The 23,776-nt window shown below is 43.1% G+C and overlaps 1 protein-coding gene across 1 annotated transcript in view; it reads left to right on the top strand.

The window, feature by feature from the left end:
* Window positions 1-1,262: 1,262 nt before the first annotated feature.
* Window positions 1,263-23,776, top strand: part of RSRC1 (arginine and serine rich coiled-coil 1) — a 137,089-nt gene continuing 114,575 nt past the window's right edge. Inside the window, exons 1-4 of the mRNA XM_035334677.1 lie at window positions 1,263-1,360; window positions 4,739-4,756; window positions 6,268-6,462; window positions 8,904-9,029. Of these exons, the coding sequence (XP_035190568.1) occupies window positions 1,266-1,360; window positions 4,739-4,756; window positions 6,268-6,462; window positions 8,904-9,029 (434 nt within the window). The 5' untranslated portion in view covers window positions 1,263-1,265. The remainder of the gene's footprint in view (window positions 1,361-4,738; window positions 4,757-6,267; window positions 6,463-8,903; window positions 9,030-23,776) is intronic.

The following is a 23,776-nucleotide window of genomic DNA, read 5'->3' as shown; positions in this document are numbered from 1 at the left end:
GGCCAGGGCGCCGCCGGCCCGCCCGCCCGCCTGCCCGCCCGCCCGCCGCGCTCAGCGCCCTAATTAATTTAATTAAGCGCGGGCCCGCCGCGAGGTCCCGGGCGAGCGAGACGCGGAGAGAGGGGCCGGAGCTGCAGGGGAGTGGCCACGGCGGGAGGCGGCGGGGGGCGCGCAGGCTCCGCACCCGCACCCGCTGCGGGGCTCCGCGGGGAGCGGGGGCCGGGCAGGGGCCGGGGCCGGGACCCCCGCAGCGCCCCCGGCCGAGCCCCAGCACCGGGGGAACCGGGAAAGTTCCTCCGTGGACGCCCGGATCCGGCGGAGCGCGGAGGGGCTGACTGCCAGGGGCAGGCACGGGCGGCTCACGAACGTTTTCTCATCCGGCGAACGGAGGCATCAGATCGGGGCGAATCCCGCCGTTTCTTGCTAACATTATTTCCCCTTTGTTGCCCGGATCCCGTTAGAGCGCTACTTTTGTGGACAGCAGCCGTCTCTTTTCGCACCTCCGGCAGAACCCCAATAAATTAGCCACGGTTGTTTAACTCCCGCCCGGGCATCGATTCCCCCCGGCTGACCTCCGCAGGGCTGGCACGGCCGGGGCAGGACTCGGTGCCCCCCCCCCCCGCAACACCCCCCCACCCCAGCGGGCCCCGATCCCGCTTTGACTCCGTTCCCAGCGCCCCCGGGGCCACAAAAGGGGGTCGGGGGGCGGCGGGGCGGCCCCGCCGGCGGCTGCCGGTGACACCTCGCCCCGGTGCCAACGGGGACGGGCCGGCGGCGGCGCCCCCCCAGGCTGCGAAGCCCCGGGCAGGGCGGCCGAGCCCCCGCCGTGCCCCCGGCGCTGCCCCGGCCCCGAGGGGCGCCCGGGGGGGGCCGCATTCGTTGCGGGGGGCTGGATACGGGCAGGTCCCGGGGCTGCCCCCGGTGCTGCCCCTGCCCCCGGTCCCTCCGCGGCCCCCGACGCCCGCTCGGCCCCACAGCCCCTGAGGGGGGCACCGGGGCACTGCCCCCCCTGCCCCTCCGGGTGCCTCATACCCGTGACGGGGCAGCGCCGCTGCCGCCCGCCCGGCCCCTCCCGGCCCCTCCCGGCCCCCGTTGGCCCAGCCCGGCCCCTCTCGGTGCTGCTCCCCCCAGCCCCGCTCCCGGTCCCGGGGTACCGGCAGCGGAGCCCCCCCACCGGTTCTTCTCCCCCCCCCCCCCCCCCCCACCGGGGCCGGAGCCGGCCGCATCCCTGGCTCGGCGCTCGGCGGCGCTGCCTGGCGGCCTCGATGCGCTCGGCGCTGCGCTGCCGCTGCCTGCCCGCCGCCCAGGAAGGCGCTGCGCTCAAACCGCCGCCCGGTCCCGCTCCGGTAAGGCCGGGGCCGCCGGGGGGGGGACCGGCCGCGGGCAGAGCAGGGCGGTGCGGGCCGGGTGGGGGTGTCCCATCCCGGGCTGCCCCGTCCCGCCGGGGCCGGGCTCTCCGTGCGGCCCGCAGCGCCCGGCTGAGGGGGGCCCGGCCTCAAGGCCGGGAGCGGGGCCCGGGGCCAGGCCGCGTTGTCATGGCGACGGCCCCGCGGGGCCGGGGGGGGGCCGGGAGGGCCCCGCCGTGTGGTGACCTGAGGGGAGCGGGGGGCGGCGGGCCTGAGGGACGGCCTCGGGGGGGCCGGGACCCGGCTTCTTCGGGGCCGTGCTCCCTGGGGGTGCCGTCACCTCGTGGCTCAGCCTGAGGGGGCTCGGGGCGCTGCTTGGCGCTCGTGTGCGGTGTGTTTTCGTTCCGGCGCTCTATCGCGAGCGTTAAGCGCGTTACTCTGAGTGGCTCCCTAGAATCCTTTGGTCTATGAGTAAAGAACCGGGGGTGAAAGAAGTGCCCAGAACTGCGTGACAAAGTTCAGGTGAGCTTGGCTGGTGCCTAAGCTTGCTGTGGAAGGCACTGACTGGGACAAGTGCTGCTGGGTCCTTGGGGAGCTCATCTGGGCGGCGCTGAAATGGGAGGGATGCGGTTCTTACTGCCTTCAGGTACAGCTGGGAAGGCCCCACATGGGACTTGCCATATCCTGGGGAAGACCAGGTTGTGCTAAGAAGGATTAGTGAGCAAAAAATGACTTGTGGTGGTGCCTCAGGTGGGCGCCGTGCTGGGCTGTGAGACCTTGGCTCCGTTCTCCACCTGCCTGGGTGGCCGTGGGCACCTGGAGGCTGTTCGAGCCTTGTTTCCCCCCCTTGTGTAACTTGGAAATCTCAAGGTTCGAAGTTGGATGTAGGAATGCTGTTATTATAGATTGCCTCAATTCAAAATCATAGAAGAGCAGTTTGGAAGGAAGTTCAGTATTCATGATTTTTTTCACAATACCATAATACTTTGAAAAGATACCGTAATTGTCAAAGAGGACAGCTGTTATTTAACCAGGAAACAGAGCTGTAGCATGCTTGATGTCCATGGATTCTTGCCAGTAGGGAGGCACTGCAAGGAGTAGCTGAGTTCCTGAGATTCTCCAATCTTGAGATTTTCTTCTGAGGTAACCAGCTGTGGCAGGAGTCTTTGTAGATGCCATTTAGGCGTTTCTCCTTCGCGATCTGGAAGTTTTTCTAATGGAAAGAAATGCCACTGGATGAGTATTTCAAAACAGATGCTGCCCTCGTAAGAACGAGTCACTTCATTGCCTTTTCTAATCCAATCGCGTCCTCAACTTGAGAGTGTTTTTTCTAAATTGTAGAGCAAGGAGAGCTGCATAACGACAGGATTGACAAAGATAGATACAAAGATGCTCTCACCTATATGCACACAAAGGCTGTCTGAGAGGGACTGCCACCCTCATCTTCAGTCTCCCTGAGAACACCACTGTCATTAATAACACTGAATCCTACGTAGTGAGCCTGTTTGTCGGGAACGTGGAGTAAAGTTCACTTCAATTAGCGTTATTTCCTGGCTGGAGCTCATCAAGTGATACCGTGTGCCGACTTCTCCGTTCTCCCCTAAAGGTGGGCGCGCACGTCTTGGTAGAGACACCCCCTAAATAGTGCCGGTGGTTGGCGATTGCTGCCAGTCAGCCCTAAACAAAGCTACTTAGTAACTAACGCCTGCTATCCGTTTTTGTGTGCAGGCTGGGAGGTTACCTAGCTGTTTGCCGTGAGCGTGATAGCGCTGTTCGTAATTTTGCCACATGTAAGTAGTTGGTTTCAAGTTTGTGATGTTGGTGTTTCTCTTGGCACAGGTGTGTATGAGGGCATGCGCTTTGTTCTCACTTCAACCGGAGCGTTGCAGTGTCAGTTTTAAGAAAGAAGACTTAAACAAAATCAAAGTATTAAAAATAGGCCCGGAGACCTGTCAGGTGCTGCAACACACCTTTGCTCCAGAGCAGGGGCTTGAAATTTACAAGGTCCAGCTGTGAGCATCCCATTGAGAAGGGTCGGGCAGAGTGGCAGAAAAGTACGAGCCTCGCTGATGTGATGGTGAGGAGACTCTCTGCCTCTCCGATCTGACTCTCTGATACAGGTCTTAATAACAGACTGCTTTCAAGTGCTGTGTTGTTAAGAGGTGTCCTCGCAGGAAGATGCGTGTGATGTGCTGACGGGGTGATACGAAGACACTGGCTAGAGGGCACACGAATTGTTCCAGGATCAGGTCTGCTTCTGGCGGCTTCTTTCCTAGTGAAAACTCAAGAACTTGTAGAGCATCGGTCACCCACGTTCCTGCAGCTCCTCTACAGCCGGTTCTTCTTGGAGCTCCTGAGGCTCAAGTGTGCGTAAAGCAGAGGTGCTCCATGTGTTGCAGCAGGGCTTGTCCTCTAATAGAGAAGGGCCGTGGCACGTAGCTCGTCTGTGCTCCTGAAGACACGAAATTGAGATTTACACGACGCGTTTCACTAGCTCGGTGTGGTGCTTAATGCAGTTATGTGCCAAACGGGGGAGAAAGCTGCTGGTAAAGAGAGGAAGTTAAACAGCAGGCAATATACACGGTGAAGTGTAATGTTCTGCCTCATAATGATACCCACATCAAGCAGTGAATGTCGTGGCAGAAATGCCTTTTGTACGCTGTGTTTCCCTGGGCTCTCCCATTAATCTTGCTGTCACGAGCTGTGGCCGTGAGCTTTTAGCTTAAAATCCGTGCGCTGGAGTTTCATCTTTCTGAGCAGTTCCTGCTTATTTCGAGTTTGAGATTCAGGTTCATCTTCATTTGAAGCCGCTTCTATCAGTATATATTTGAAGAGCTTTATTTTACTGTACAATAACTGTTAGTACCTGGGAGCTTTAAGTCTTTTACTATGAGTGTGTGGGGGGAAAGAAATAACTGCTCGAGGTAGTGTCTTGATATAAATTGGCATTCCTCTACAGAAGTGTGAATTAAAGTCATATTTCCTTAAATGACATAAAATAGTCTGTAAAATAGTGCCTCTATCTCATTCAAAGGCGATGAGGAATAACTTTAGTAATACGGTAAAAATAACTTTACTTAAAAAGGAGTGCTTTTGCAAAGCAGTTCATCTGAAATTTCTGCCGTTCAGGTGCACGGAGATTTACTGGTCTAAGCTGAATATTTCAAAACGCTTTGCTTAGATTAGAACTGGGCCTTCAGCTCACAAAGTGCTGAGAACTGGCGCCGTGGAGAAGTGAAGGGGATATTCAGAGGGGTTTGCTGTGGCAAAGCTTGGCGATGGTAACTTGGTGGTGTTTGGTGGAGCGGGTGGCTCCGAGCGGCACGCTGAAGTGGTGCCAGATCCACAGAGGACCCAGATACGTAAGGGACCACCCCATATTTTCTGTTGAGCAGTTGTTGGAGGATAAAGCACAGAAGCTCTGGTGGCGGCCGATGTCAGGAGGATGTCCCTGGGAATGGGGCTTTGTCACCTGGGCTCCGGGGCTGTGGTGTCACTGGGGTGAGCTCCAGCATGGCCGGGGGATTTGGGCTTCACCTCCAGGCTCGCTCCTCCTCTCTGGCATCGTTTTTATGTATTTGAGCATAAATACACTTAATAGTGAATTTTTTTTGTTCTCTTTTCAGTCTCTGCCCTGGAGATTAGGGCCTGCTGCCTAGGTGGTAAAAGGTGTGAGAGAGGGCAAAAGTTGGCATGCAGAAAGGAACAAGTTCAACCTGTGGGTGCCGGAATTTGAGGAGCTGTAATATTTCAGTGTTGGCTAAAGACAGATGATACTGTGGCAAAATATACCCATGATCTAGCCACTGGTACAAATGTTAAAGAATTGTGAGCTCCCGTTTTCCTCTTACAGAGGTTGCCAGGGACCAAAGCAGCGTTTGGGTGGGGAAGAGGCCTGCTACCAGCTGCCCTTAGGTAGGGTGGCCTTGGCCTGATAGGGCAGATATTCTGGGACAGAAGTTTTAAAGCATTTTTTGCTTTTTGCAGCCTGAAAAGGCAAGAAATACAGCATTTCTCTAATCATGACGCAACGCAACCGATTTGTGATGACTTACAATGAGGATGATAGTCTTTGCAGCAATTAAATGAGTGACAGCACCCCACCCCACCCGTTTGTTATCAGTCTGTAAACGTTGCCAATGTGCTTACTTGGACAATCAAGACCCATTTCTGAAGTCTGGTATTTGTAGCTCTGGGTTTTGGAATAAAGCAATTTGAAATCGAGTAGTTTTAAACTAAAACCCCAAATCAACCTAACTCCAGCATAAATTCATTTAAAGATAACTTTCTAGAAAAAGTTTTCTCAATGCTCGTTTTAATTATGACGAGCGGAACAAAAACATCCATTATTTTAATTGCACAGTGTAAAAACATGCAGGGAGTTACGTCAGTGACTGAATATATTGATTGTGCAAGTATGGATCTTCAGCTGTAACTGTAAATGAAGATTGTGTGCAGTCAGCAGGACAACGTCTTCAGGATGGTTAATACGAAATATCCTGTAAGAAATAACTTTGTAAATTACTCCCTAAATTTCTTTAAAAGTATCTAATTGAAAAGTGTAAACATAAGACAAAATATGTTATGAACACACAAAGAAATGATTTTATTAGTGTATTTCTCTGTCTAAAGGGTTGTAAAATATCTTTTGTGAAAGTTTAAAGCAAATATTTAATACCACAGTAAATTTACACTGTCAGCAAATAAGTTCCAAGTTAGTTGGTAATGTGAATTTGTTGACATTCTTTTTAAATCTTGATTTAATTTTTGCATAGAAAGAAAATTTTCTATTCACATGGTAGCTTTTAGAATGTTATAACTGTATGTGTATTTATACAAGCACATACGTTTTTATATACATATGAAAATGTAACGCAGGCATAAGATGTTCTTACAGTTTAGAATTCTTGTTTTTACTTAGTTTAAAAATGGGACGTCGCTCCTCGGACACAGAAGAAGAGAACAGAAGCAGAAGGAAAAAGAAGCACCGCAGGCGTTCATCTTCGAGTAGCTCCTCAGACAGCAGAACGTACAGCCGTAAAAAATCCGGAAGGAAATCGAGGTCAAGGTCGCGGTCTCGAGATCTCCAGTCTCGCTCACATTCTTATGACAAAAGGTGCGTTGGTAGGAATTTACTGGCTGTTGCAGTTGTTTACAAACCCAGCTCTTTCATATTATGGTACGAAACCAGAAGTGTTTGAACCCCGTGTGTAGTTAGTTCTAGTTTAGAATTGTATAGCAAAGTTTGCTCAGGGGCTCGGCAGAGATGGCACTACTTCCATTTACATGAAAACATAAACAACAACAACAAAACCCAAAGAAGAAAAAACAAACAAGAAATGCCATATATATGCAGATCCTAAGGTACATTTCTTATTTTAAAAACACAAAATAAACAAATCCTTCCTTTATTCTCCTAATGAATTTGGAATCTCTTTTTGGAAAGATAATGGTTCATACATTAACGTCAGTTTGGAAGGTAACTCCAGTTACGAGTTACAGACTATTCTGTGTTGCTTTCTGTTGCCAAAGCCAAGGAGGGGTTCCCAGACAACAAGGTAGACTTTCTCAGTGGGAATTGTTATGGTAATTTTACAGTGGGTGTGTGATTTTTGCTGTAAAGGCTAGTTTTCACCGTCAGTCTTACTACTTTTTTAGGGTCCAGAATAAAGTAGTCAGCCAGGTGTTGAGAACGCAGATCGTGTGGCTGTATCTACCAAAGCTTTCTTGACACCGTGTTGCCTTCCTCCCAGAGGCCCCTTTTAGTACCTGATCTTTTCAGATAGCCTGTTTGTCTCTCTCTGGCTTAAGGTGATTCTGGAGTCAAACTGAGCAGGTGGTGGTCAGTTCATGGATAGGTGGAGCTGGAAGATGCTCATCTTGTCTAGCTGCACTGGAAATATATTAGGTGCTGCTCCTGGGCAGCCTGTCTGTAGCTGGTAGAAGTGTTGCTGCTTCTGGGGGGTTTCTTGTTTGTTCATTTCCATCCCTGCTTTCTTCTGTTCCTGCTTAGCATCTACATACAGCCCTTAGGGGACGCAGTGAGATGACATGGGCTCCGATGCCAACAATATGCTGATGACATGCAGCTTTATGAATCTCTTTAGTCCAGTGCAGGCATGGCTATCTCACAGATAAAAACAGGGCTTGAAGGGAGATTAGAGTCTGGACGAAGACCAGTTGACTTAAATTGAATCCAGAAAAGACGAAAGTGTCTGCTTTTAGGATCTGGCTAGCACCTCTGCTTTGCCCTTAGTTTAGGACATTTGCTCCTGGCAGTGATGTCACTGTAACATGCTGTGGTCCTGCTGGATTTATCCCTGACCCTTAAGAATATAAACCAGCAGTCTCCAAGGTGACTTTTCTTCATCTTCTTTTAGCAGGAGCAATAGCATTTAGCATTCCTTTTTCAGATCAAGACCTAGTTAACATCAAAATCCTTAACAGTCCACTTGACTGCAGCACTCATTGTATGTAATACACCCTTTTCCTTATGGTACATAAGCGTGTATCATGCTGACCAGACCCTGAATTACAGGCATATGGTGGTGGTCTTAAATGCTACTTGAGCGTCACGAAGCCCAGAAATATGTAGGTTCTTGTTAGGGTTGTAGTTGTTATCTAGTCAGCTGTGAGGGAGTGGAGAGGAAATTTTACAAAAGGTTAAGAGGGAATCCCTCCCACAGTTTGGGGATTAATTGGTTTAATTTAGGTATTTACCATGTGTTCTTTCACCTTTCTCCTATATACATATAGTAACTTATTATTTGAGTAAATGAAACAGGGAGGTTGAGGGCTGGGAGAGAAGATAGCGTTCTGACTCCTGATGGAACTTGAGAGAAAACTCAAATTGAAATAAATTCAATTTGAATAAATTGACGCTGATTATTTGATTATTAATAGTTCTAAGAAGAGGTGGAGGAGAGGTCTGTCTATAACAGCAGGGCAGGGATTGCATCTTATGAAAATTGAGAACTTGTTCATATAGAAAAATATACATAATATTTGTAGGCGTACATAATTTAACATACATTTTATGTGTGTTTAATGTGTGCAGATAGAGGGGCTGGAAATAATCGTATAGAGTAACAGTGCAGAAGCTGACATTTTGAGTTTCATTTTTAGCGGTGGAATTATAGTTCCTTACATTGAAAAGCAATCCCATACAATGTATTTCTGTGTAAATTCTGCTGAGAATGTAAGTCTAAATGTTTTTTTTAACCTTAGATTTGGCAAAGAGTCAATGAGTTCCAACATGCTGGTCATGGGACTAAAATGCATTGAGAGCTGGGTTGTGTTCCTGGCTTAGCCCTTCAAGTATTGTATGATTTCAGGCATATCGGTTAACTTCCTTCTGCCCTTTTTCTGTCTTGGGATATGTATTTTCAAATGTAAGCGCTTTAAGACAGGCATTGCCCAGGTACGTGTGAATTACTTATGAAGCTGCAGTAATGGTATTTGTTGAGGCTTTTAAGACATTTTGTAATACAAGAAATGGTTTTGCATATACTTTTTTTTAAGAAGCATTAGTGTACTAATAGCATGGTTTTGTTTTAGACGCAGACACAGATCAAGCAGTAGTTCTTCATATGGCTCCAGAAGAAAACGCAGTCGTAGCCGATCAAGAGGCAGAGGCAAGTCCTACAGGTCTCAAAGATCAAGATCAAAAAGTAGAACAAGAAGGTAAGATGCTTTTCTAGGAGAAGGAATTACTGATATTTCTACCATAAAACATTTATTTAAAAACTCCACATACTTACCAAACTTGTGAATGTACTAGAAAAAATGGTTGCAAGTGGTCTAATTGACATGCCACTTGAAACTCTTCCTAATTTGAAATCTCTGTGTTGAAATCCCTTTTGATGTACTATGTACTAATTTAAGCTGGTGGAACAGTTGGATTTGACAGTAAGTTATACGCTTTGCATCTGAGCAAGTGAAAAAAAAATAACGAAGTCACCTTATTTTGGTTTAGCTGTAAGCATCTGAAGACTTTGCATGGATTTTGTCTTTTTGATTACTACTTATTTCTGTAACTTCCACGCATAATATTGGCTCAGTGAAGGTGACACTGAACTGTTATTTTCTCATCTGTATTTCTCTTGAAATGGATACGTGTTCATAGTTATGCAAATTGTACTTAATATTTAAAGATATGTGGTGGTGAAAATCTTGATGAATTGAATTTTGACGAATTACTATTTTCAATAATAAGCATAATTTAAATCATAGTCTGTTGCAAATTGTATTATAAAAACTGTTTCATGCTTCTGTGATTAACAGAATCTCAATTTTAGTGTATTTTTTAATTAATAAGTTTAAATAAAGTTTATCCTTGGATATCAGAAATACGGTTAGCATTTCCCATGGAGTTCATTATTTACTGTATCAGGCAGATCAAAGCTTGCTTTCTTTGCATCTGTTTACTGATGCAAAGTTTACCTTATTGATCATCAGGTAGGTAATTTTGTCTGCCTATATTGAGAGTTTAGTCAAATTATAATACGTTATAATTATACGTTATACATGTATCAAATTGGTCGAGCTGTTCCTTCTAAACGTTATTGGAAAAACTCTTGTTGAAGGATGTGAGTGTTTCACTTTTTCCTATTTGTATTCTGTCGTGACCGATTCACAGCTGTTCATTATAATAGTTGCCTGGACACTTAGTGCTACGGTGCTTTTGTAGTAGCAATTTGGTTATTTAAATGGACTGATTTCTCGTTGTGTATACTTCCCATCTGAGCTGTAGGCTCTAGCTAAGCTACTGAGCTGCGTGTAGAAATACGCTTGTAAATATCCACTGTTTTTATAACAAATCAGTTTTAAAACAACGAAACATTAAAATAATACGGTGACAAGGTGTTTTTCAGTATGTCAGATGCTCAGTAAAAATGATAACCTGTTTTTAAAGATGTTTTATTGTACTAAATACAAATGGCAATATTTGTTAGGCATCGTCTAATATACTAATGGTTGTGTTTGCCAGAAGGTTTACTGATGTTGGCTGTCACCGCAATGTATGGAAATTATGCAGCTAAAAAACTTGAAATGAATTGCAGTCAGGTTTTAAATTTTGTGCTAGGGAATACTGCATACAAATATTTTATATAGAAAATATCCTAGCTTTTCAGTACTACAGCTATGCAATATAGTTGCAGGTCACTTTATATTGCAATTCATAGACATGGTTCTTTAGGGTAGATATTCATAAATAACATCCTAAATTATAAAAGAAGACTCTCTGAGCATGTTAAAATCCTAAAACTAAAAGCAAAGGGTTACACCAAGTCCTTTATTGTTATTTTTTTAATGTCTGCTTTCTGTTGTGATGTTACATTGTGAAGCCGTGCTTAATCTTGCTTCTGGAGAAGAGTTAAATCAGGTGCAGAAAGCTGCTGCTGGAGGCCTGCGTTCTCCCTGCTTGTTAGCATGGAGGCTGTTGCAGCATTCAGCACTGCTTCCTTTCCTTCCTAACTCAAAATCTGTCTTGTGCATTTGACCAAAGGTATGAATAGCTCTCTGAAGGGGCCTGACTGAGTACCTTACGATTCCTCCGGCTGTAAAAGAGATTGTGGGGGACAGAGAGAATATGATGGAGGGGTATAAAAAATGAATGATGTGGAAAGATGATTAAGAAATGAGTGTTTCCTGTCTGCTGCAATGTAAGACCCAGGGCAAGCATCGAGTGAAGGAAGTCTGTTGGTTCTTACATATCCCGTAATTGATATGTGGAAGCCCTTGCTGTTGGATATCACGGATCCCCAAAATTTAAATGAGTTAATAAAGGTGTCAGGCAAGAAAAATCCATCCAAAGCTGTTAAAGGTGAAGAGACGGTATTTGCCTGGGGGACTGTACAGTGTTGTGATGAAGTCCTTGTGGATTTGATATGAATTTGGCACCGGTCATTCATTAATTTTTTTTGCTTAGGGTGGGGCAGCTTATGTGCATGTGTAACTTTTAAAGGTAGGTACTGAAGAAAACACGTATGTAAACCAGCTAGTAAAACGATTAGAAGTAGCTCAGCCATCTTTTGTTAGCATAGTAAAAAGCTCGTCACCCACTGAAGCATTCGGCAGTAAAGCAAAGATCTTCTCTACACTACTCTATTTGTAATGTTCCTGTTGTACTTTCAAAGTACTGCCCGTAGGAACTGAGCAACTGTGAGTTTTCCGATGCAAATGGGACTGACAATAGAAATCTAGTTTCATGGTGGAAGTTAAGATCCCTTACGTGGTATCTTTAAATCCCTGGGTTTGGTTTTGGTGCAAGCCATGCAGCTATGGCAAGCTCTATCTCGTAATGCCTTTTCTCCCTGCAGTCCCCCATCAAATTAAGAGAGTTTGTTTTTTCAAGGCGCTAAGCATGTTTGTGGCTGTAATGCAATTTTTAAAATACTTCAGTAGCATAAATATTTCGTTTGGATGAAATAGTGAAATATCAGGCTTTAATTTGAAAAGTTAGACTTTTTCTAGTGACATGTAAAAATATGTTGAGCTTTTGGTAATCTAAAGTGATTTTTTGTACTTTATTTTAGAAGACAAGAAAACTTGTGTGTATTATAACTGTTTTAGATGCATTTTTTTAGAGCCAAAAAAGTGGGGCTTCCTAGTAATCCTATAAATTTGAAGCTGTCCTACAGCAAGATAGTACAATGCAAATATGACTTAATAAGATCACAAACTGAATTTCAGCAAAACAACCAAGATTTACATTAAATTAGGAATTTTAAAACCGATTTAGTTTGTTTTACTGAGCATTTGCTTAATAACATTTTGCCTTCTTGCAATCTTTTTAAAGACAATAATTCGTCTGTGAAATGCAGGCACATCCTCAGTAGAAAAATTGAAAGCAACAGCTCACTTTCTGAAACCACACATATAGTGATATAAAGAAATATTTCAGCTCTACGAAATTTAATAAATCATCCCATTTCCTAATTTGATCATATTAGATGCTGATGTGGAAGAAGCATTTCAAATACCATCTCCTCATTAATATACATCAGTCTGGGGAATAGAATGGAATACTTTATGCAGAGATGTCACAGTTACTGTTTCTTAGTTTACTAAGTGGAACAGGTTGATGTGATACTGGGTGCTATTTGTCAATGTCTTGCTAAAATGGTTTGGGTCGAGTTATGGAGTCCAGAAAGACGGCGGCTGATAAATCAAAAGTGGATTGAGTGGACAGGAGGCAGTGATTGATACTGTGACAGGATATGAAGAAAGGAATCTTGATACAAGCATGCATGATATTGAATATGAGAGGGAAAATGGCCCTGGAGTATGGATATTATTCAAGGAAATGAGAATAATAATATCATCTTGAAATTATTGCTGGGTGAAGATTAGGATAGTTCTTATTAGAATATTATGCTTCTCTGGAATGGAGAAACTCGGGTTCCACGTAATTTGTATGTGACTAGGGTCCTGTTAATATTTTTTGAGCTTTCACTGCAATTGTTCTGCAAGTTAATTATGTATGGAAAATACTCATTTTACATCACAACTCCTGACTTCAATCTTTTAATTCACGTAGCTTGAAATAGCATTAACCAAAAGATGTTAACCTTCATTCCTTGATTTCATACAATTCTGTAATTATAGAGTATTTCACTGTAATTGCCTTTAAATATGCAAGTTTGTTTTTTACTGTCTGCCAAGTGCTTTTGGCTTTCCCTGTTATGTTAAACTGAAACCTGCTGTCCTGAAATATCTTTAACAGTTCAACTTAGGGTGTTACGGGAACAGTTAGTACATCTATAGATAATCTAAGAAGAGAAGATAGAGCACGTAAGGCAGTCCTGTTTGTAAAATCGATGCCTTTGGACGGTCAGTGAAGGAAGTGTCTGATCAGTGGCTGTTTTGTGTTGGTGGGGACGTGGTTATGTTACATGATATGTTATTTCCTTAGCTTTCTTCCAGTGTAATTGATTTAATTTTGAAATATGCCCATCTTATTGCTGCCTCGTGGCAGGATGACCTATTCTGCGTGGCTTTGGGACAGAGTTGGGTTTTGGAAGCAAAAAGCAGATTGTTGATGGAAGTTGCCATTATCCTAGCAATGTAAACTAGGATTATCTTACATCCATCCCTCACAGCTTGCCAGATTTCTTCAGTTTTAGTACTTACCATTTGTAGTATTTAGTGTGGTAGTATTAAAGCGCTAAGTTCTTCCAAATAAAGCCTGGCCTAGCAGAGCTTACAGCTGATAACAGAGGTTGGATCAAGACATAACCTTTACTAATGTGTATAAATTTGCGTTTGAGGGGATAGTCTCCATTATGAACAACTTTGGCAAGGGTTTTCTACTAACTGCATCGGTCTGAAAAGGTAATAAATGACAGACAGAGCAAAATTGCGAGGGGTCTTAGATCAGGCTGAGCTGATGGAGGAACAGGAAGAAGTAGAGGAGAGTTTAATTTAAAAGAGAAAGGACTGGCTCAAGTAGTGTTCAGAAAGCATCACATGCATAAGATGAATTGCACTTGCATGAACCTGGAATCTTGATTTTGTGATTAAGAGTTGTGAAGCAAGACTAAATTTCAATATGCCACAGGGGTGTGGATTAAAGCCGAGGCTGGTTTCAGTCAAAGAGCAGGAGTCTTGCTCAGGGCTTCCAGTGTTCATGTAGGTGATGATAGCGGTTCTGGGGAAGGACAGTTGTAGGGAAGAAAGTGAAGGTTTTCTGAACTGACCGTCCTACAGACATCAACATCAGACAGTGAGAGCTACTGGAAGGGGATGGAAGGAATTAGAAAGTGATGGTTTAGAGTGACTAAAGCAGCAGTGATTCAGAGCAATGAGGTGACGGCGAGGGAAGGGAGAGGGTACAAACATGGCTCTTTCCAAGCATCTGCTGTAAAAAGCAGGGAATAAGGACAAGACAGCTGTGAAAAACAAGGCTGGGCACAAATTGTCAGGCGGTGTTGAAAAGCCGTCTTAATCTATTGAAAGGCTTTTTCAGCATGACTGTCTTTGGAAACAGATCCAAGAATTTTCCACAGAGAAGCAGATAAAAGTCCTATAAGAAATCAAGGAATGCTATTTAATGTGTGTGTTTTGAAATGTTTCACTGCCTGCTAGTAACTACTGGAGTTACTATTCTTATACTGTTTTGATCTGCCTGGGATATTTTTTTTCCCTTCTCTCCTTGCTACACAAATTTACCATGTCACATGCAACTAGCTGTGCAGACCCAAGTAATGGTGTAAGGGATGCGTGTGAACATGACCTGTTTGTCTCTTCTCTTAGCAATGTGAAGTTTGGGCTCTCCAGTTCTTTCCATTAGAATGCATGTTTAATTTACTGAGGTGGTATTTCTTGCGTTAAACTTCTAACGAAGACTTGGGGAGGAGAAGAGCCAGTGGAATCAGATTGGGTTTGTTCATGTGATCTTAGTTTTTCTGTGGATGGTAATGGCAGAAGATATTTCTTTTTCTTTTTTTTTTTTTTTCCCAGCAGTAAATCAACACCTGCAGTTCTTATTTAGGGTCTTGCTGCATTGCAGGTTATATCACCAATAGTCTCTAAAAATATATATTTTTAGATATAATAACAATGTGTTTTTTTTTTTTTTAAAAAAAAACAAACTTTAACATTTTTTTTCTACATGAATGTAGTGGAAAAAACACAGAGGTGAAGCAGTAGCATTCCAGATATCCTAGAGCAATGACCCACCAATGAGTACATTACCAGGATCTAATTGACCGCTTTGGGAAATTAAACTTCATAAGGCAATGCCAGGGGCTCTTAAGTTATCAATAAGGCCGGCTAGCTGCTAGTGACAGTTGCTTTGATGCCTTTCATTGGTATAAAAAAAAAGCCTTAAAAGATATGAATGTGTGTCTGCTGTTCATGTAGAGCAAACTATTGAGTCTAATTGCATGCAAACTTTTTCTAAAGCAGTCCAGGTGTTATGTCCATAGGATGTGTTTTAAATGTAGCTTCTTATTTTTCTCAAACATTGTATTCCTCCCATTGGGAAAGGGTGTACTTGTGGTGCTTTTTTTTTTTTTGATTAGAGGTTGGTGGAGGCTATGGTTCAGTTTTCTGTGTGGGAAAGGGGAAAAGGTACTCAAAAAAGATGAGAATCATTTGATTCCCCTTAGTGGAGAGCTACCTTTATTATTTTGATGCGTCTGTATCCTGAACTACTACGTATTTTTACTTTTTTAATCCTCTCTTCCTCCAAAGCTCTGGTCATGAAATAGAATCTATCAGTTTTTTGCCGCAGAGATCGTGTTTCCAGAGGCAGCTATGCAAATTGACATGGAGCAGATGTCTTAAAGATGCGTTGGTAATGCAAGACCGTCACTGTCCACAGTGGTAAACTGGTTCTGCGCCCAGCGCTAGTTCCTAGGACATGACTGTCGACATGTGACACATGAAGTTTGTAGAAGTTAGGGGAAGCATTTTGCTGGGTACTTGATTCCTGCCTTTCTAAAACAGTATGGGAGCCACAGTGTCTACCTGGAAAAGATGCGAGTAAAATACATCTCTTTCTACAGAGGTTTACTATCTCTTTTGTATGGGACTCGTCAGAATGGTACTCCTGGTAGGATTTTGTCTCTGTAGCAGCAGAGTGCAGAAGCTGTCAGCGCTTCCTATTCCAAAAATTCACCCCAAATTTTGTTGAATGTATCCAAGTCAACCTCGCTGCAGCTGTCAGTGCCAGTGGTAAGATTACACGTACAACCTTCACTTAGCATCCCCATTCAGGGTGGTTTTAATGGTGGATGACTGCTTCTTCCACAGATTCCTTACCACGTTTACTTCACGCGTTAATAGATGGGTTGTGGTGGTCCTGCTCGATTATTTTTGTACCTTGCTCTTATGGTACTATCCCAGTGCCACGTGAGGCAGTTGTAACAAGGTGCTTGTTCTACAGCTACCCACCTTGGGTCAGGGGTCAGCAGCTCTGAAGTATGCTGTGCTGGCTGATGCTGTGCTTTTTTCAATCCAGAAGTTAAATATGTTGCTAGAAACGTATCAAACCCTGGGAGAAATTAATTACCAAAGAGATAAGATGATGTTCATCTGTAACATCTTGCTTCTGTAGCTGGAGGCTGCTTGGGAGCTTCCTGGGAGCTGGCACCTGGGGAGCAGTGCCCTGCTCAGATGCGTTACGGTTCTTTGCCCCTGGCTGTACTGTGTGCCCTTCAGAGTCCCTCTGTGTCAGAGATGGTGGTTGCTGACTTGTTCCAGCATTTGTTTTTGTTTGTCTATTTTTCCTGAGCTAATCACTGTTCTGAATAAATTCATGTACATGTCCTGGAACCCTTCAGTTCCGCTTCTGTCTCAGGTGTGGGCTGAAGTGACTGCTCAGGAGCAGAGCAGTGCTGCCTGCTGCTCTGCACGCAGCGAGTAGGACAGCAGCTGCCACTCGCAGTGCTTTTGGTGCCTGTGTAAGAGTAAATCCCATCCTATAAAAATCAATGGTACTTCAAGATCCAGATAGGCAGCTGCCTGTCCTTGTTGGTATTCTGACCAAAGTGTGGTTTGGGGGTGAGTTTCATGCCAGGTTCAGGTGATTTAAGCTGGGCTACTGTGCCATATTCCTGGCTGTCCCTTCATCTTTTAGGACATCTTCCTCTCCCATGTCTGTGCAGGGAGGGAGTTCGGGGGCAGATCTGTCTGAAAGCTCACTCGTGGAGCAGGGAGCAAGGAGCAAGAGAGCAGGGGGCGAGATGCCCGCACATGGAGGATGTTGGCTGGGGACAAAAGGGTCGGGCCTGGGGCATTCCAGCTGCAGTCAGGTGAGAGATGATTGTAAAGCTGCAGCAAGGCCCTGTGAGCAGGGAGAGAGAGCTCCCGGCTTCCAAGGCAAGGTGCTGCCTCTCCCTGGGATGCAGAGCACAAATATATGGAGCTGGTGGTGCTTCATCTGCTCCCAGCATGGGTCTGTGGGTGGGAAACTTTGGCTCTGTTGGAGTCAGAGACAAAGCTGCACTTGACTTCAGTGATTGTCAATTCAGATGTAATGTTGTAGGAAATGGAAAAAAAGAAAAAGCATAGTGTTAACTTCAGGCATCTGCAGAGCCTTTGTCTTTTTACTATCAAAGCAGGGCTTAAGCAATTACCTGAGCAAAATATTCCATTTAGGTTAAATGTGCCATCACAAAAGGAAAAGATGGGAAAACCTCAGTTTGTTTCTGCTCAGTATAACTGGAGAGAGATGCATTTAAATGTCATGCATATTTTTAAGAATGATTTTTAAAGTATAGGAACAGGTTAAAAATACTTCAATATCTATATCTTAATACTAAAATATTTGGGATGTACTCTTATATATATATATTTTTTTTATTTTGAATATTTCTGTTTTCTGCAAATCCATATAAGCGTACCTCAAAATACTGTGAAACACATGCTTCCGATATCAAATTTCCTTATCCATAAATATTATTTAAAAATATTCTTCAGTTGCGGTTTTCATATGGTTATATCGACTCCTTGTAAGGCAGACTGAAAAAATCTCATTGACTTTAAAGTGATGCATTATGCTCGGCTTGAATAACTGATTTTAGTTTTTTTTTGTAATTCTGTACTGCTGATTTAAATCAAAAATGGAGGCAAGGGCTCATGTATGTTTTTTAATTATGCATATATTGTTAGGTATCTATTGTCTTCTATAGTTTGTGCTCCTCTTCTGAGGACACATGCAGGGGTAAGCTGAATTGTAATAGAATTTAAATTAATCTCTGGTATAGGACTGAAAATCTGTTAGCAGTCTATATCAAAAAGGTATGCTAAAAGTTTTCCTGTTAGAGCTCTAAGCTTCTTGATTGGAGAACGGGTAAAAAAAAAATCCTTTTCCTATTTTTCTAGCATATAGTCTTCTTGAAGTTCTTCCAAATTAGATTTTAAATGCCAATTAGGAGGTTGAATATACTAAAATAAAAGCAAATACAACCAAAATGGCCTCACCTTATGGCTAGTTAGGCTTTTTCTCTCAAAAGCGGAACCTTTGCTCTGAGCGTGGCTTTGAGAAAGATATTCAGCTTAATGAACACATTAATTAGAACCATAACTATTTATAAGATAATTAGAAACGAAGCACGGTAAACTGGGCTTTTCCTGCAATTAATGGAGGATTAATTACTGGAGGTAATGAAGTGGATTTTTAAATGCATTAAGGTGAAGTACAGAGATGTGCAAGGCTTTGTGATAGTTGCATAATTATTCCAGGCTGTTTGAGCATAGCTCATATGAGATCGCTAATAAGCATCATTGCATCATTATGTATGCACTTAAAAAGACTTACCACCAAAATGACTGCCTAATTATTTCTAATTGGCAGGAGTCTGTGTAGTAATTGAGCTGTTTGTAGCCATTTTAAGGTTCATTTAACTATCCTTGGGGCCATGTGATAGATGGAAAAAAGCTTCAACTACACGCTGGCCTTGGCTGGCGCCGTTAATCAATTTTGGTGGGCTTCAGTTTGAAATGCATTTGCTCATGCAGAGGTCAAAACCTGAAGTAGTCCAAGCAAAGTTTTGCTTTTTGAAGCCACTTGACTGTATTCATTAGCAATTAGTAAAATAATTGTGTCTGTCACTATATTTGGATTTCCATATGACTTGGTATTCTTTCATCACTGTCCCTTCTTATAGCATATTAGCTTCACTGGAAACCAAATATTCTTCCAACAGACCCTTTTAGCAACTTCAGTGTAGTGGCATATGTTCCGATATACTACCTTTCTTCATTCATTTGTTAGCTTAAACAGTGCAGTACATTTCAACACAATCATCTAATTTGCTCCCGATTGATTGCTGAGTGAAAGTTTCTACCCAAGGACAACATTTTAGGGCTTTTAAGGGTATCTCTAAGGAATTAGTCATTAAGCATTAAGAGAGGAAGTAAGAAGTAGTCAAATCGAATTCTGACATTTACCAGAGTTTTGTAGTTAGGGGCATCTATTTCCAAGATGTTGACAGCTATGTATATTCAAGGACATCTTCTGGCAGAAGAAACCTGTGTAATAATCGCGCTCGTTTAAATAAAAACTCATTTCTCCATGTATGTTAGTACACCCGTCCTGCCAATAATTACGTTGGAAACGTGAATATCATTTGAAAATGACCTTTTTGATATGGTATAATTAGTATATAGTTATTTTATCTTACTATGTCAGATTTAATGTGACATCCGATTAAGTAAGCGTCTGTGAAAGTTTTCAATGAGCGCGTTGTCCTGTTAAATGTAATCATAACCATCTGTGGGATGTTGTCAAGGTACATAAGCCATGCGGATAGCTTAGGAAAACACTGGTGAGCAAATTGTAGGCTAATAAAATAAAGGTCAGCATTACCATTTTTGTTACAGAAAATGTGCTTCTAGGAACTTAATGTTAAAACAGAATGTTAAAAATAATTGTTCCGATTATGGTTAAAGGGTAAGATTGCAAATAGTTATTAGTACTTTTAAAAAGCAAAAAAAGTCATTTACTCACGAGTATTAGTTCAGATGACAGACGAGGTGTTAAAGCCAGGGAATTATGGTAGCATAACTAAAATGTAAACTAATCCTTGCAGAAAGCTGCAGAATTCTTTAACATTAAATTATTTTAATATTGATACTTCTGTAATGGCAATTTTTATGAAAGGATCACTCTTGTAAACAAATATTAAAGACAAAAAGAAATACAAATAGCTTTGCTTGTTGATTCTCGTTAGGAATAGTATTTTATGAACTCCTGTTAAATATTTGGTAATGGAAATGCTGCTCCCTCAATGATCAGAACTGTTATAAGGAAATAAATTTTAGCATGGAGCAGCAGTTTTAATCTGCCTGACAACTTTCTGTTTGGACATATTGGAAATTTTGGTGTTAACGAAAGTTGTGACTGCTGATGTTCTTCTCTGATACAGTACAGCAGTGCAATAGGAATCACGTGAATGTAGCCATGATGTTAATTATAAAACTGTCCACAGTGAAAATTTTAAAGCAACATTTATGTAATTACCAAATTACTTCATCTGGTTTGTGTGGAGTTGGGGATTCTGGATGGGCCCCATCACCAACCTTGCTTCAAAGCCTCTTCCTGTACTGCGTTTCCTCGTCACTGAAGGCAGAAGGTGCTATCTGCTGCCCTTTGGGGATTAGCTTTGGAAAATCAGCTTTGACAAAGCCCCGTGCAATTAGAGTTCTGCTGTTGGGAACCTCCAGCAAGCCTTGAAATGATGAGCTGCCTCGGCCAGAACTTCCCATCCCTTTGGACTTTGCTGTCTTCAAGTAGTCATCTCTTCTGGGGTCACTTGAATTTGCTACTACACCGTGCAGTTTCTCTGCAGTCTGCCCACTGCTGGGACAGTGGTAAATAGTGTGGGCTCGCAGCAAGTGTGGTCTAGAACATTGTTTCTGTATTTTACAACAAAATACGACTTTTGTAGCCAAAACGTTCATCTTCTGTGAACTTTTAATGCACTGTATTTCAATGGTTTAAGTAAAAATGCTATCCTCTAAAAAAAATATGATGTACAGGTAAAGATTTTACTACTACTGTGGCTGAGGACTGCAAACCAAGAAAATATAAAAGCTTCACTAAAAATCCTCTCTCTACATACGTCTTTTTCAGTGTATTTTAAAATGCACATTACAGAAGAATGTAATGACCATCTCAGTTTCATTTTGGGTAGAGCTGCTTCCTTTCTTGTGAGAGCTTTCAGAATATATCTGGGACCTTTGGCTCTCCTCCTAAACTAGCGAAGAGAAAACTCAATATTTTTGGAGTAAGTGGCTAAACAGAAGCAGTTTGTGAAAATATAAAATTCCACATTCATGACCCTTCCACAAGTTAATCAGTTTAATGCAGGCAAATGTCATGTCCCTTCTGAAAGTGTCTGTAGGGGCTAGGACAGTCTGCACCCGGCATCAGCTCAGCTCCCTTTACAGTGTCTGGGCTTGAGACCCCCGAAAGCTGAGCTGTATGGTCAGGGGTGGACTTGTTGCCAAGGAATCAGTATCATTTTCCTTAAGATTTTAATTAGGGAATGTTAATTCACTCCCTGTCTTATGGTGTTTGGGTAGTTTTTTATTTATTTATTTTTCCCTCTGAAAATGAATTGAAAATGACCAAACAGTAGTTCTATATACAGCTTGATTTTTCTGGGAATCAGATATAAAATTCCTCCTCCCCCCCAGTCCTTTATTTCCCACTGCTGCTTCTTACTGTCCACCCTGAGTGTTGTGTTCTACAGCCCACGAGTAGATGGTAGAACAAACAACCCAGAAGTTACTGATGCTGGTCTAGCGCTGAATCTTTTGTTCCATTTGTTTCACAGAATCATTTAGGTTGGAAAAGTTCTCTAAGATCACCTAGTCCAACCTTTCCCAGTTTGCGTGTAAAAAGCTCAAAGGATGTTTTTGTTTTGAAAACTGTCCATTCCTCAAAAATGGCGATATACTGAAAAATTAAGTATTTTGGGGTTGTCACATTACTTTGTACCTTACATTGCAATGGGTAGGCAGCCAGGAGCTGCTGGGCAGGGCAGTGGGAGAACACAGAAAAATCCAAGAAACAGGAAACGTAGCGGAATTTCAAGCAGGTCTTCAATTTAGATTATCTGTTTATTTTTCGTTATTAATTTCACATCAGCTGGTTATCTTTCCTTAAGCCTCTGATATTTCATATATCAGATGAGGATTTAGGAGTTCTCTTCTTCATGATTCCGGTCTACTGTGCCTTATACCTTTGGTTGTCCTACCTGCTAGCTCCAGTCAGCAGGTTTTTACTAAAATCAGAGTATATCAACAGATTTCGAGCTGCAAAAGCACGTTGGATTGCAACAAAGATTAACGTCCAAGTTGACAGGGTGATGGGAGAGGTTAGGATGGGTTGTTCCTCACCTCTAGTCGGAAGGGAGCCCTGCAGAGCTGCCGGTCAGACAATGGGGTAAAGCAGGACCTGGGGTGTTCTGGTGAAAGGTGTCCTGGTGAAGGATCTGAATGAGGGAGTATGCCCATGCTGAATTAAAAAGATTGAATTATCTAAATAATACTGTGAAGTCTTGCCCTTATTTCAGAAGTTATCTTACTGTAAGCTGGTCTGATCACAGGGCTGGTGCATCTTCTAGCACCAAAGCCTAGTGACCAGCGTCAGCAAGTTTCTGGCATGTTGCAGCTGTGAAGTATCATAGATTGTCAGAGATGATACCAGCTCAGCTGAGGAATGGTAATGCCTTGATGGCCTGTGGTTAGCCAACGTATCCCACGTTACTTATAACAGGAAAGTACCAGGCAGGGATTGAGCCCTTGGTGTGCTGCGTGCAGTATCGATGTATTCGAAACAGAATTTCACCCCCCAAGACTCTGTGGTTTGATCAGTAGCAGGAAACAATAGGTGTACGAAAAAATAAAGTTGGAGAGACATGAAAAACCCAACAGCAGAACAAATGTCTGCCAGCACAGCGAGCCACAGGCAGCTAGCGTTGTCACTGTAGGCAAAGGGACATCAATGACTGCTGAAGGAGCATTTGAAGGTGGCAGGCAACTTTTCCTCATTTAGTACATTGGTAGCTTAATGTTCGTGATTCCCTTTCACTTTTAAGATCTCCTGGTCTGTTTCTGTGCCCTCATCCCCCCAACTTCCCCGCAGTGATGTTACTGTTGTGTGTTGGGACGTAGCTGCTGGGAAGAGAGCTGCTGCAGCTTGGGGGGGTGCGTTAGTGTTTTGGAGGGGGAGTCAGCTTGTTACTGCACGGTCCTAGTGATATTTCTGGTGGAAATAACGCAGTTTACATTTTAATTCTTGCCTTTAAGTTTCAAATTTGAGGTGATTGTAGTACGAAACAGCTGCTGTTGCAGGCTTCTTGCAGATTCAGGAGGGCCATGCAGTGCTGGTTTGTAATTATTTCTTGCTTTTGCTGTGGTTTTGTGAGGCTTTGTTATTTTCTTTTAAAATAAAAGAAAGGCTTAGAAGAAAATTCCACAGTAAATCTCTGAGACTTTTTTAATATGAGAGAGTTACGTTGAAAACACATTTTTGTTTATCATTATTACCCCTTTAAACCATGGCTAATTTTAAATAGTTTGTGATTGCTATCAATATGTTAACATGATAATAATTAATGTTGTTTCATTTTTACAATCTTTGGTGTAACAGTTGCAGCTGCTATGCTGAAAACACTTATTGTTTGGAATGCTACCTGAAACTAGCATTTTAGAACAGGCATCCATAGAAAGGAAAGCTTTCTTTCCTTTCCTTGAGTTTTTAATTAGTTGTTAGAGATGGGCTTTGGGAAAGACACAACAGGGTTGTGGGTGACTACTTCCAGGAGACGACCAGTAGCTGCCAATAAGCTCGTCAGCTGTGTATTCGTCATCTGCCTCCAGCAAATACGCTGTCCCATGCTCAGAAAGGAGAATGTTTAAAACAAACAAACAAACAAACCTCTCCTCCATCTACGTTGTGTCTGTAAAGT

This window comes from Oxyura jamaicensis, chromosome 9 (assembly GCF_011077185.1).
Source record: "Oxyura jamaicensis isolate SHBP4307 breed ruddy duck chromosome 9, BPBGC_Ojam_1.0, whole genome shotgun sequence".
Taxonomy (NCBI): domain Eukaryota; kingdom Metazoa; phylum Chordata; class Aves; order Anseriformes; family Anatidae; genus Oxyura; species Oxyura jamaicensis.
Note: the sequence above shows the minus strand (reverse complement) of the source record. Positions and strands in the feature narration are given on the sequence as shown.